General features: G+C 40.3%; 1 protein-coding gene across 2 annotated transcripts in view; it reads left to right on the forward strand.

The window, feature by feature from the left end:
- Positions 1-1,287: 1,287 nt before the first annotated feature.
- cdc73 (cell division cycle 73, Paf1/RNA polymerase II complex component, homolog) overlaps positions 1,288-14,763 on the forward strand; it is a 42,693-nt gene continuing 29,217 nt past the window's right edge. For both annotated transcript variants that reach the window (XM_079529928.1, XM_079529929.1), the window contains exons 1-10: positions 1,288-1,555; positions 3,198-3,303; positions 3,440-3,509; positions 4,431-4,493; positions 4,652-4,704; positions 6,117-6,205; positions 8,520-8,733; positions 11,450-11,548; positions 12,723-12,801; positions 13,963-14,027. In XM_079529928.1, the coding sequence (XP_079386054.1) occupies positions 1,425-1,555; positions 3,198-3,303; positions 3,440-3,509; positions 4,431-4,493; positions 4,652-4,704; positions 6,117-6,205; positions 8,520-8,733; positions 11,450-11,548; positions 12,723-12,801; positions 13,963-14,027 (969 nt within the window). In that variant the 5' untranslated portion in view covers positions 1,288-1,424. The remainder of the gene's footprint in view (positions 1,556-3,197; positions 3,304-3,439; positions 3,510-4,430; positions 4,494-4,651; positions 4,705-6,116; positions 6,206-8,519; positions 8,734-11,449; positions 11,549-12,722; positions 12,802-13,962; positions 14,028-14,763) is intronic.

Genomic DNA, 14,763 nt, shown 5'->3' on the forward strand with positions numbered 1-14,763 from the left:
GCTATTTTCGTGCTTGGACAGACAGACAGACAGACCCAGGGACCCAGGGACACACATAGCTGTCTATAGGAGTGGTTGCACCACTCAAAAAACAAATCACTGGCTAAAAACTAAAAGCATCAGATGGCCAACATCACTGGGAAACCTCAAACACAATGGGCCCAATTCACTAAGCTGTTTACACCCATATTTTGGGTCTAAATGACATTTATTAGTAACTCGTAACTGGTAAAGAGTAGGCCTAAAGAAGGAACTATTGTCGTAGTGTTAAATATGTTGAACTATTGTGTTTAGAAAGTGTGGTTGATTGGTTGAATACTTTTTTTATTGTGGTTGAATGATTTTAATGATTGCAAAGGATAACACAAAAAGCCATATAGGGGCATATAAATTGTTCCCATTGTGGTCCTGTGTATTCAATTCATTAAGACATTTAAAGACATAGGCGATACAGTAATAAACACGGTTAACACTACTAGCAAAATCCTTTTATGGAGATTTGTTTTTGCTGTGTAGCCTATGTATATCAGACCTTTTGACTGATACCTGTCGATTCAAACTCTAGACGGGCCTGTCCCAAATGTATTAGTGCAGCGCCCGGCAGCCGGCGAAAACTAGAGTTCTGAACAGGCCCGAAAATGAAGGCCTGGCCCTGGCCCTACCTGGGCCCACATCAAACCCTGTACACTCAAGAAGACACTGAGACATGTAGATCTCCATATATGGAGCTGACCTGTTCTGTTCTGACCCATGCACAATGCCAAAGCGCCAGCGCTCGCCCAGCAGTCTGCCGTCACGCCAGGGCTTCTCTCTTTCAGGGCGTCTTACTGGTACTTTTACTTTTGTAGTTTTACTCAAGTACAATTTGAATACAAGACGTTTTACTAACTTAATTGTAACAGAGATTGTAGGCTACATTGTCGTACAGTACGTATTACCAGTAGACGCCTGGGCACTGGCCATATATGGAGCGTGTCTTGAGTGTATACAGGGTGTGATCGAGGTCAGATCAACATATGGAATGTCAGAACAGGTCAGCTCCATATATGGAGATCTAAGGGTGGCAGCGGGGGCAGTGTCTTGAATGTACAGGCTTAGGCACAATATGGCTTTCCCAATGTATGGGGATTTTACTATCATCCCTGATGATGTCATAGTGATGTCACGAGACCTGCCGAGGATTGTGAGTGTCAGTGACAGATTGAGTGACGATTGTGAGTGACGTGACGTGACGTGACGTTTCATAGTTAACTGCGACCTTATAAATAATACACTTTTTTTAGTACACTACTTTTTAGAGAAAACTTGCAGACGGTTGTGCCACACTGCATGCTTGTCACAGTGACATCAGGCATCCTGCGAGGCCACCACGGTGTTGATAACCGGGGTCCTTCCATAAACACACTTCGTGAAGACGAGTGAAGATGGCGGACGTGTTGAGTGTTCTCCGTCAGTACAACATCCAGAAGAAGGAGATCGTCGCCAAAGGAGACGAGGTGATATTCGGGGAGTTCTCCTGGCCCAAAAATGTCAAGACCAACTACATCATCTGGGGGTAAGGCTCACTTTGGACGGCTGGAGAAATGCGTTCTGTAGGCCTTTAGCAACAGCAGGCTAACGACAGGCTAAGTAGCAACTTAGTGTTACGACTAGGAGGTTAAAATGCTTTAACTTTTCCCGGTCCCTTGTTTGTGTTTGTATAATAATATCTTATGGTATCTTAGTGTTGGGCTCAAGGTTACACCACTTCTGCTCTAAGTGTGTAAAGTCCATACGAATACGGGTTGTGCCTGTCTGTGACGCTAGACGCAGTTAATTCTTTGCGATTTAAAAGCATAGCTGGTGTTGTGTTGCTTGCGAACGGGGGTATCAGTAATGTCCTGATTGTCCTCATGGATGTTGGTATGAGGACGTCTCGGGACTAATGTTGATGTTTGCAGCATCCTGATCAGAAGAAACGAACTGTCTGGTCTAACTTAACTAGCCCCTTTCGGGACCCTAGTTTACCTTTCTGTATTTGGGACTTCGGACGTCCCAAATACAGAAAGGTAAACTAAAGGTCCCGAAAAGGGCTTGGGTCTAACTTGAGTTCGTTGCAGTAGTTTTCTCCTAAAACTGAGAACTGAAAAAAATGATGGATCATGGAAGGAAGAAGTTTTTACCAAAGCACATTTACCAGGTGTTTCGCACAGTGCCACGTGACCTATAATGTTATCATTAAAGGGCTCATCACCTGACTACTGATGTTTAAGGTTGATACATCAATTGACCCCAAATGTATCACAATAGCATTCTGTGTTACTGTTATATCCAAATTGCAGACTGCAATTAATTGCATAAGAGATGGTGGCCCAAAAATGGACTTGTACTGTTTTAAAGTAGGTAATGTTTGGTCCATGAATACAGTACAATATTAATTTCACTCTCACTAAAATGGACCATAGTCTAGGATTGGCTAGAAGAAGTCATATACTGTAGTCAGTGTACTTTACGTCAGTGCTGACAATCTTACACTTGCTTGACCTTGACCAGAAGAGATTTGGGGTTCAACACCTTGAACGTTTTTATCACCTTTTGTTTTTGTCAAAGCTTAGGAGGCTTTTATTTGAAAAGTCTTTCCAGTTATCCCCTGGAGAAAAGCTCGTTTTATGAATTCTGCTATGAGTGACTGTCATCTGATGAAGGCCGCTCACTCCTGAAACGTTGTGTTCAGAAGAATGTCGGTGTTTTAAATAATAATAAACACTGTTGGAGCTAAGGCTGTGTGCAGACTTCTCCTTCCCTGTATAATAATAATAATAATAATAAACACTGTTGGAGCTAAGGCTGTGTGCAGACTTCTCCTTCCCTGTATAATAATAATAAACACTGTTGGAGCTAAGGCTGTGTGCAGACTTCTCCTTCCCTGTATGCATCTGCCTTTTGTCCAGCACCAGCGAGGAACTGGATGTGCGCAAGCTGCCTGTTTTTTAAACTATATATATATATAAACAAACAGAACGAAGCTTGACTCATTGCAAATTAACTAATTCGCAACATTTGTCTATTATATATTTTTCCCAAATCGTGCAGCTCTGATATAATTACCTAATAGAGTAGTTTTGGTTTACTTTTTTCTAGTATCTCACAAAATAATGGTGACTCCTGAGTCCAAACCTGTCTTTTTAACTGTTATCTCTTCTGTTTTCTTCTTTCAGAACTGGAAAGGAGGGGCAGCCAAAGGAGTATTATACTCTTGACTCAATTTTGTTTTTGCTCAACAATGTGCATCTCTCTCATCCATCGTATGTGCGAAGGGCTGCTGTAAGTCACTTGGAATAATTCTTACTATCGGCATAGGTTTAATTTCAAATGAACCTCTTTCCTTATGCCAAATCAGTTATGATGAAAATAAATAGAGGAATTGCACTCATGCATTTGATTTTCTTGTTTAAAATAGACGGAAAACATTCCAGTCGTCAGAAGACCGGATCGAAAGGGCCTGCTGTTCTATCTCAATGGCGAAAGTTGTAAGTGATATTTGCAATGACTATAAGCCTATCTCACAGAATTGCCCCGCCCCCCTTAATACGCCCCCTTTCGGGCTTAGTGGTGATAGCGTGACGTCACTCCATAGACGCTACATGTTAATTTAAGAAGTCTACAACTTTTGTTTTCTCAAGGTAAGGTTTGTTCTATCTGTTCGAGCTGATTTACCATCTTGTTTGCTTCATAATAATATTGGTCTGTCACGTTTTTACATTAGAAAATGTACTTAGATTCTCCAGAGAAAAAAACGTGTAAATGCTAATGTTAAAGACACCACTATTTACCGGAAGTGGGCGTGGAAAGCGGGCTGTGAGATAGGCCTATTGAACTGAATGTCAGCGTAACTGGTTCTGTTTTCACAGTGTAGCTCTGCGGGCATCTAGCTGTCTTTAAGTTCAGTAATTGTCCGGAGCTAATTTGATCACTGCTGGTGCCAAAGTTCTTGTGCACACTTTTGTGGAATTCATTTCAGTTCATATGATATCTGAGATGTACATTGGAACAATGCCATTCCCAGGTGGATTCAGAGAGCCACATGATTTTATTTTTATTATGTGGTTTCATTGAGCTATAGTTTCAACTTGTTGATTGTATTGTAGTTGGGTGTTGTGTACGTTGTGAGGCTGTTATACAATAGTTCTGTGGTTCTCAACCTTTTCTGTATCAGTGGACCTTTTCTGTATCAGTGGACCTAACTTAGTAGGCTATGCTTTAAGTTCTTATTTATTGGTATCACTTTTTAATATTAATGTTACCATTAAAATCTTAGTTTGACAATTATTTGCAGGGTTCACTTACAATATCGCCATGGCCCCGGCAAACGGCTTGAGAATCATTGCAATAGTTGACAGTTGTTGTCGGGTTAATGGGTAACTGACTCCTGTGTCTTTTTTTTCCTACAGCTACTTCAACAAGCATCGACAGAAGTGCCCCCATAGAAATAGGTCTGCAAAGGCCAACGCAAGGTATACTAGGTCGTGTAATTATTGCAGAGAATTCGGCACCTTTTGTCTACTATGTTTTGATCCTTACTAAAATATCAACTATGCCACCTATCTAACACTTAATCCAGGAAAGTTAATGGCTGCTCTTTTTTTCCTCTTTCTCTCTTTTCCCTTCTCAGTCAAACGAGCAGCAGATGAAGTGTCATCTGAGGCTAAAAAGCCAAGGGTTGAGGTAAATGGACACCCCTTTTTTTATTGTTTTGCTTTTCTGCCTTTATTGATAGTATCAAGTGAAGATAGACAGGAGAGAGAGAGAGAAGGGACGAGACATGCAGCAAAGGTCGTTATTTACTGGACCCGAACACTAGGGATGGAGCCCGGATAAACACAATAACACTTAAGTGTAACAGTTTCTTTCATATTTTATTGGTAAAAAGGTCAATTGTCTGTTAGAAATGTACTGTATTTGACGGCCCTAGTAAAAGTTACTGGTTCTGTTCTGAATTTATTGTCTCCTGTCTTTCCACAAAATAATAGAACATGCTCGATAGTGGGCTCGATAAGAACCCGGCTCGATAAGCCTGATCGATAAGGTGATCGTTATCAATAAAAATTAACGAGCTCCATCCCTACCGAACACACGACGTGCTGCCAGGCCAAAGGCCACATGTGGCACGCCCTGGACACCCCTTTTTGATCTGATAACACACACACACATACGTGTGTGTGTGTGTTAGGGCATTAAGCAACTAAATCCACTAGTCGACCTTGTTAGTACTAGTTGACTAGTTGATAAGAAAAGAAAAACGTATTTTTTTATTTATTTTTGTAGGCCTCAAGATCAGGTAGATTATAGTTATAGTAACCAATGTACACAGTTTTTAAATGTACAAATATTTTGAGTTTTTAAATGTACAAATATTTTGATTTGGCTAGAGTGCATCCACAACATCACTGTATGTTGTTCTTTTGTGTATCGTCGTCAGATATATCACTGCATGTAACTAGTCATGAAAGTCATAATGCCAAACAAATTATTCAGTTGTTGCCAGTGAACAGACCAACCTAAACAGAATTTATTGCAGTTCCATAAAGTCTAAACAAAGCGCGTATCTGTATCCCACAGCCCCATTTGGTTCATATGTCAGCTGACTGCAGCGAATGAGACTGAATCAATGAAACAAAACAAAAAAAACAAGATTCTTGTTACTAAGCCATAACATATCCTTTAGTGAATACAATATTTTGATAAATCTGTATGGTAGAGTTTGTTAATATAATGCACAGCTGTGGTGGTTTGTAGTTAGTTGGTCTCCCTGATCTTCTATCGACACATTTCAATTCTATGGTCGGGTAGGATCAGGAAGGTCTAATAACCTATGCCCAAACGAGCTGTCCTTATAGCTCAACAGGTGAAATTTCGGCTTGGGAACAGAGTTTGAATCCCAGATAGGACTTGAAAGTTGTGGATTGCAGCTTTAACCATATGTGGCAAAACAACACACTCGTACAGTAAGCTCAAGCACAGAAAAAATACTTTTTTAGTTGATATATTGTCACTGATAATTTTGTTGGATGACTGAAGCAATGATATCCGTTCAGTTGAATTGTGAATTAAAAGACTCCCATGTTCTTGTTCTTTAGGATGAGGAACGGGTACGTCTGGATAAGGAGCGTCTCGCTGCGCGTCTGGAGGGCCACAAAGAAGGCAGCGTGCAGACTGACCAGATCAGGTACCTGTGCTTTCATCAGTGCTTTTAGAATAGATACTGTAAGGCAGTGGTTCCCAAACTTTTTCATGTCAAGGTCCCCCAAATTGACACTCATTAGCCTGCGGACCCCCATTCGAAAATATATGCCAAGGACCCTCAAAAGAGAAGATTTTTTTTACGGCTCCTAATGGTGATTTTGAACCATTTTCATTTCAAGGACCCTGACTTTGATATGCATTAGGCTACGGACTCCCATTTAATGGCATTTCTATCTCTGAGAGTTAATTTAACTCTGAGAGTGTACAAATGGAACCAAATGGACCCTGGGCCCATTTGGTTCCATTTGTACACTCTCTGAGTTACAGACCCATAAGGGTCCATTTGGTTCCTAATTATCATTTAGCTGGGGACCCCCTGGAACTACCTCAAGGACCCCTTGGGGTCCCCGGACCCCACTTTGGGAACCAAGGCTTTGTTCAGCCTGTATAAAAAATAATAATAATAATGCCAGCACTCATGTTCTGTCATTGGCCCGGGAACCTTTCGGCTCTATGCCTTCTATGCTGATTAAGGCATATACACTTGTCCGTTTACCATGTTGCTACTTTTTGGAGCTGTGCAGTGCACCCAAGACATATGTGTCATCGTTTTTGTTTAAAAGTTGTGTTCCTTCTAGTTTGTTCATACTGCAGGCAAATCCAAATTCATTCTCATATCTGAGATTTCGGACTGATCATCCACACGATTATTTGCGTGTGATCAGATTTGTGTATTCAGACATCACCGACCAGTAGTAGCAGTAGTTGCTAGGGTAACAGTGTAATGACGTTGACCTAAGTAATGCCGAAAATAGCTGATCTACAAGCTCACAAGGCCTTGCGATGCTTGTAGATCGGCTATTTTCATTGGCCGTCGCCATCGTGCGACGAAACAGTCTTGAATCTAATATTGTTGAGTGTTTGTTTAAGTAGTCTTGAATGTAAAAAATATATATCGTGTGTTCATTCACTATGAACTGACAACTTAAATGTTATAAAGTAAACTCACAAAGGATGGGCATTAATAAGCTTTGAGCTTCAGCCTAGAGCCCTGTGCGGGAGTGTTTTATTAATCCCACTCCCACCCGCTCCCATTGGATTACTCCCGCCCGCTCCAGCAATGATTTCATTCTTTGACCGCCCGCAGTGACCGTCTGTCTGCCGCTCCTGCCCGCAACAAAGAACTAAGTCCCATTTAGTTGGTCCTGCACCATCCCGCAAATGTATCGTTTACTGTAGTCCCGCTAAACCAGCAGTATTTCCATTTGATCGAAAAACATTAGGCGTTTACCCAAACAGAATGAGATTGAACAGGCGTGCACGAGAGAGGGGTTGTTTATTTGTGAGGAGTTGCTCAAAGTATTATACAAGAGAGAGAGAGAGACTCCATGTGCGATGTCCAGCACAGTAAGAGAAATTACGTTATTCTTAGACATATTCATATGTCTGAGATATGTCATAACTTGCTAAAGCAAGGATTATCCAAAGTGCAGCCCACCCCACAGCTTCATACCTGAATAGAGGGTATGCGCATGCATAAAGCGAGTGGCAAAGTGAGTTAAAGGTTGTTTAATGTCGTTTAATACAATCAGATAGGACTTTTCAGTTTGGATGTATGGGCTGTCAAGGCCAGAAAGTAGTTTTTTGTCACTTTGTAGGCATTCCCGCATAACTTGCGGGTGCGATGATGTCACGCGCATACCCTCTATTGTATTATTGCTACAATTCTGCCCAACAGTATGGGACATTTTTAACATAAAGTTTATTAACCTGGGCATTTCCCAGAGTATAATTTGTCAGTGTTCCTTGTATTTCATTATTTTTATGACCTTGCTGGGCTGGTTACATTTGGTAATGTGAAAAAAGGCTGCACACACCTGACAAAAGATCATTGATATTAAATATTGATGATGATAGTTAAAATAGAGTAGTTTAAATGCGATGCATATGTATGTGACTTTGTTACAGTCCGAAGGTACATTATGTCAGGAGATGTAGTTGGCCATTGGGTGTTTTGTATTTTGTAATATTCCCCCCAAGTTTGGACACCCCTGTGCTAAAGTGTATAAGCTCTGTTTCTGGTTAATTGTGGGAGGATGTGGGATTTTGCAGGGCCCGCAGTCTGATTCCAATCAGGATAGGCCAAAAACTTTGCCTCAACCACGTGTAGATTTAATTTGAACTGAGGAAGAAAACTAAACCAGTGTATTCAAATCTTTAACTACAGCAGAAATAAAAACGTATCTGTGCGTCTTTTCATAAATCTGAACACAACCCTGTTTCTTCCTGTGTCCCAGGTCGTTGTCCGAGGCCATGTCTGTGGAGAAAATCGCGGCCATTAAGGCCAAGATCATGGCCAAGAAGCGTTCCACCATCAAAACGGATCTGGACGATGACATCACCCTGAAGCAGAGGAGCTTCGTTGATGCGGAGGTGGACGTCACCAGGGACATCGTCAGCAGAGAGAGGGTCTGGAGAACCCGTACCACCATTCTTCAGAGCAGCGGCAAGGTCAGTTCCAACCTCCAGTCCAGTCACCATCGTAACATTTTAGTTGCAGATTTATTGTCATACAAATAAAATGATTGTGATATACGATTTAATTTGGTTTTTGGCATTGAACATTGCAACAAACAATTCTGTTTGCCTTTTAAGTAGGCTTTGTGGGCGCATATGACACATCCACTATACAAAAAAATGCCTGGTGCCAGTAATCAAAATGGATAATGTGCTATGACCAATGCATCGCATTGTGGCATGTTGTGAGCTTGTACATTGGTTATTTCTGCTCTTTTTCAGCATATGGGTTTATGCAGATTAATAGAAACAATGCTGACGATTATGAAAAGTAATTGCGGTCAGGCGATTGTGTAATAATGGTGACAGGCCTACTTCACACAGTTGTGTCCTGTCACACAAATGTCATGACTCAGTCAACACATGCTGTAGAACAGGGGTGCCCAAAAGGTAGATCGTGATCTACCAGTAGATCACAAAGCCTGTGCAAGTAGACCATGACATGCCCCTAACAAAATATATATATATATATATATATATATATATATATATATATATATATATATATATATATATATATATATATATTAAAAAATGTATCTGCCCCTTGACTTGTTTGTTTGACATCAAAAGGGCATGTCAGCTCAAACCCACAAAGCAATACTTTTTGAGTGTTGCGCACAAGCGTCAGTATTACAAAGTTATATACAAAAATAACTCTACCAATTCCATTTCCCATTCCTTCATGTGTGTTTGTCTTATATGTAACGCCCCCTCAGGTACAGTTTAAACTATTTTCAGCAATGGAATAATTCTTTTTTTTTTCCTGGGTAGATCTTGTTGAGCTGGTCATTTTGAAAGTAGCTCTCAAGTCAAATGTGTGGGCACCCCTGCTGTAGAACAATGGTTCTCAAACTTTTTCATGTCGAGGACCCCCAAATTGATATTGATTAGGCCGTGGACCCCCATCTGAAAAGGTTTTGTGCCAGAGACCCCCAAGAAGAGAAGTTTTGCTATTTGTCAAAATGTTGGAATAGCCATCATCTAAATAATGGATACATTGGCTGCTTGTCATTCACTACTATTTATTTTAATTATGTATTTAACAGGGATGATGCACATTAATCAACACATAATTTCTTCAAATCGATGGGTAAATGGGCCAGAGTTAGCCAGAAGCTAATTTTCATCTGTAGTCTCTGATCAGGCTCTTAAAAGTGGTAATAAAAGTATCCATACAAAAACATACAGTACAAAAACAAGTCAAAATAGTACAGGAGACAGAACAATTACAGTGAAAAGTGATAAGTGACACCAGTGACAAAGGGAGCTAACAATTACTTGTGATTACAGATTTGGTTTGCTTTAAGCCACCTCTTAAGGTTAAATTTGAAGGTCAAATAGTTGGAGGTATCTCTTACTTCTTTAGGGAGACTGTTCCAGTGATGGGAGGCTCTAGCAGAGAAGACTGTTTTACCAAACACTACATCTGGTTGGCATTTCGCAGGCCCCTCTGGTAGTTGCCCTGGTTATTCTGGCACCACTGTCCCTTCGATCTATAAATTGTTTCAGTGATGGATGTTCAAGTCTGTTTAAAATCTCAAACGTGAGACAAGCATCTTCTGCAAAGTACCTACCTTTGCTGGGTGGTACCCACTGGAACCCCCTCAAGGACCCCACTTTGAGAACCAATGCTGTAGAATGTATTGTATGTTATCAGTAATTACTAATTACTGTTACTCATTTGCACGGCTGTGTTTGTACACACACACACACACACACATACACTGACAGTTTGTCATACATTCATTTTCGTTCCAGATTAAATACCAGTCATGAATCCACATACAGTAACCCATCAGATGGGTGGGCCACCTGCTTTATGTCAGAGCTGCAGAGCATGTTTATTTTAATGATCAATCGATTGTTCCTATTTATTACAATGAAAACGCATGTTTATAGGTTTTAAAGGAAAATAAATACCATGACATATTTATTTACATATGTATATATTTTTTATATTCATGTTTATATAATTTAAAATGTTTTGCCAATTATTTGCTGGCCCACTTAAAATGTCCTCACCACATGTTGGTTATCTCGCTGCTGTAATAATGAACCTTTGCCTGTAGATGGCAGCACTGCGTCAAGATGGATATAGCTCTCTGGCTGTTATAAACTGACATGCATACATTGTCTTTGTCGGGTGGAAACCTGACAAAGCTGTCAAACTGTTACTTTTCCAGATTCAAATTTTAAAAAGGCCAAAAGTATGCTTTTGTGTGATGCTGTAGTATGATCAAGTAGGGCATTAGTTTACAAAAAGTTTTTTCTTTTTTGTAAGTAATTGTACACAAAAAAAGGTCAAATGAATTACAAGCTCATGGAGCTTGTAGATCAGCTATTTTGAATATTTTGGAAAATTAAGTAAAAGTGGTTGATTGTGTGGGATTTTAATTCAAATGTAATCGATTATTATAAGTATTAACAAGAGCCTGTCCATCGTAACATGGGGTCTATTGTTCCATTTCTTGAAAAGTAACAGTTTTGAACAGGCCTGACGGCAACAAGATAACGTTTTAAGTGTTTAAATTAATCTCCAGTAAACTGCTGAAATGTCAACCCGTACATACATTGTGTTTGACATCCTCTGAATGTTTTTTCTGTTGGCTGGAGGTTTTGACAGTCTCTTGTCTCGTGTAATTTCCAGAACTTCTCCAAAAACATCTTCGCCATCCTTCAGTCTGTGAAAGCTAGAGAGGAGGGTCGCGCACCGGAGCAGAGACCAGCACAGAACGCCACCCAAGTGGTGAGAACAACCCCCAACCCAACCTCAATGGCTTCCAGGCCAAAGAACCCTTAGCTGAGCGAGAGATGAAGCAGGGACCACCACTACATAACATTGCGTTGCAGATTAAACATTTCCAAAAATGGCAGATCTACAAGCTCGCATGCCATTTTTGGCAGATTTTCCCCCCCAAAATGGGTCATCTAGGTTTAAGAGGTTAATATAAAAATAGGTTCCTATCGCCTAAAGATTTGGTGGACCCCCTAGGAGTCCTGAAACACCTGTTGGAATATCATCAGTGATTAATTGGTTCTCAAATGTTTTTAAATTGAAGGGAAAGACTTTGAGAACCACTGCCCTAAATGGAAGGGCTTCTAGATGATTGGCAGTAAAACAAATTGTAGAAAATGGATGAACAGTCAGCAAAAATAGCTAATCTTAAGCTTATAGGTCTGCTATTTTGACCTACTGCTGTATGTCAAAATGATATGGGGTTACACTAACTTTAATTAAATCCAGGTGAAGATATTGTAAAGGCATTTGGCATTCCAGACGTGTGCTTTTCTGCTAAATTAATTCCAACACGCCTCATGCTCAGCTAAACGCTGTCGCTGATGAACCTTGCAGAGAGCTCTCTCTGGTGGCTCCATTAAAAGCTGCTCCATGCCTGTATCATTCCCCCCAAGAAATGGACCTTGAAATTAACTGTGGGGGTCTGCCGTCAGTGAAGGCCAGCCATTATTAAACCCTTTACCAAGGGCACCGAACAGGCTCAGAACTTTATTCACCACTCGGTGTAATGTGTTGTGTCCTTCCATTAGAAACATGTATTTTTGTTTTTTGTATTTGTAGTATAATTATTTAAGGAGCACTTGAGCCATTTTCAATCTTATCTTCGGATAATTGCTCCTTACTAATTCTCAGAAGATGGCACCATTTCCATCTGCTCGACCGTGTCTCATTGGTGGACTGTGGACAAGTCAGAAATCTGCCTCTACCGTCTTCAAAGGCAGTTGAAAGCTAATAGAACCTCCAACCTTTCTCTTCCTGGAAAATTAGCATTCTGAAATAGAAGCCATTGTTCTTGCATGAAAACAATATATATATATAGAGCTGTCCACTTTCCAACCCTTAGACACAGACTGAGTAGACAAACATGGTACCAAAATGGTAACTGTGTGTTTGTTGTGTCCAGGACTCTTCCATCAGGAACAAACAGCCCGTCCCAGCTGCCTACAACAGATACGATCAGGAGAGGTTCAAAGGAAAAGAGGGTGAGTCTTTAAAAACGCGCACACATTCAGTGAAAATAGCACATCTACAAGCTCACATGTGTCACGATGCAAGCTTGTTGGGGTTTTTTTGGCTGAGGTTTTGGAGGGAATTGCTGGTGCATCCTAGTATAGGCACTTCGGGACCTGGTCAATAAAGTGTGTAGGTTTTAAGTGTTTTTATGCGTTTACAGTGAACTCTTTTTTTGTTTGTTTTTTTGCAATTTGCATTTTAAAATATGTGTAATCTTGGCCCTTAAAGGGGCATTCCACTCATTTTCAACATTTTACTATGTCATTAATGTACCTTAGAGCTGTTGTGTGGAAATAATAAAAAAGTTCCCCTGTGTTTCCTAGAACTAGAGGTCTGAAAAAAATCATTAACTTGGTGAAACACATCTTGATGATGTCATCAAGATGTGTTTCACCATGTTAATGATTTTTTAAATAATTACAGTTCTAGGAAACACAAAATGGGGGGACTTTTTTATTATTTCCACACGCTCTAAGGTATATTAATGACATAGTAAAATGTTGAAAATGGGTGGTTTTCCCCTTTAAGTGAATCGTCCAGAAGTGGGTGGGTGGTACAACAGTGCTATTTACTGTGGTATTTGTGGGTAACTGTCTGCAGTTCATGTTGCTAATTATGTTAAGCTTTGTAGTGTTTATTATCGTCTGTCGGGTGGAAACCTCATGTCATGATTTTCAGAAAAAGTGCCACGTTTGGAGATCTGCTACTTTTGATGCTTTTGTGTGACACTGTAATATGATCAAGTAGTACAGTATTCATTTATGGAAAAACATAAAAAATATGGAAATTGGCGGTTTCTGCCTGACCATGATATTAAACATCAAATGTGGTGGCATATACAACAGGGCTGCAACTATCAATTTTCTTCTTAGAGATTATTCTATCAGTTATTTTTTGGATTAATCAAATACCGGTAATTGAGAAGCGGTTTCATTTATTTTTGTCGTGAACATGGCCAATCTACCTCATGACGTGTCGTGACATTGTAGATTGCCTTACTTTTTAGTTTTAGTTTTTTTTTTACTTTCACTTATAACATGCCCAATATATAGATCTATATAGATATTATTTCATTAAGTTATTTATTATGGATTTATTAACTTGTTATGAATCCTATTCTCTACCCCCAGAAACGGAGGGTTTTAAGATCGACACCATGGGAACCTACCACGGCATGACCTTGAAGTCCGTGACGGTAAGAACTGTTGCTCCACTGCAGTGGCGTTTCCAGGAATTACATTTTGGGGAGGCAAGAATTACATTTTGGACAGGCAAGAATTACATTTTGGGGAGGCAAGAATTACATTTTGGACAGGCAAGATGTGTTAATTGTCGTCTCCCCGCGCACACTCGTAGCACTAAAGGTTTTCAAAGAGATATACCTGCCAGACTACAAAGGCTGAAAGGCTTGCGTTTACATTCCAATGGGTGATTGAGGGTTGCGCTCTACCGCAACGGCCAATCAGCTGTCTTGCTGTCTTGTTTTTGTCCCCTTGTTTTCTCATTGTATGGATTTTGGGCCAGGCCAGAAATGGATTTGGACCTCGCCCTCGCCTTATTGTAGATACGCCTCTGCTCCACTGTTGTTAAACCATACGATAGGAACAAACAAAGTCCACGACACGTTTCAAATGTTGAAACAATATTTAACCTATACAATTGGGGTGGTTGCATTTTGTCTCCCTGCTCTTCTATTGAGACATTTAGATGTCTAGGTAAGACATAACCTTTGACACCATCCCGTTTCTAGTTTGACACAAATTTTCAGCTGAAGGTCGAGATTCAATGTATCCCCTGAGCAAGCAGGCAGACTCAAAGGTAAAAATGTCAGCAGTTGTGCAGGAGACCCAGGGTCAAATCCGGGGTGGAAGAGGAAAGTCCCATAGTGCAGCTTAAAGGAAAATTTGGAGGTTACATACACGTATTGGTTT

This window comes from Electrona antarctica, assembly GCF_951216825.1.
Source record: "Electrona antarctica genome assembly, chromosome: 19".
In the NCBI taxonomy this organism is placed as follows: Eukaryota; Metazoa; Chordata; class Actinopteri; order Myctophiformes; family Myctophidae; genus Electrona; species Electrona antarctica.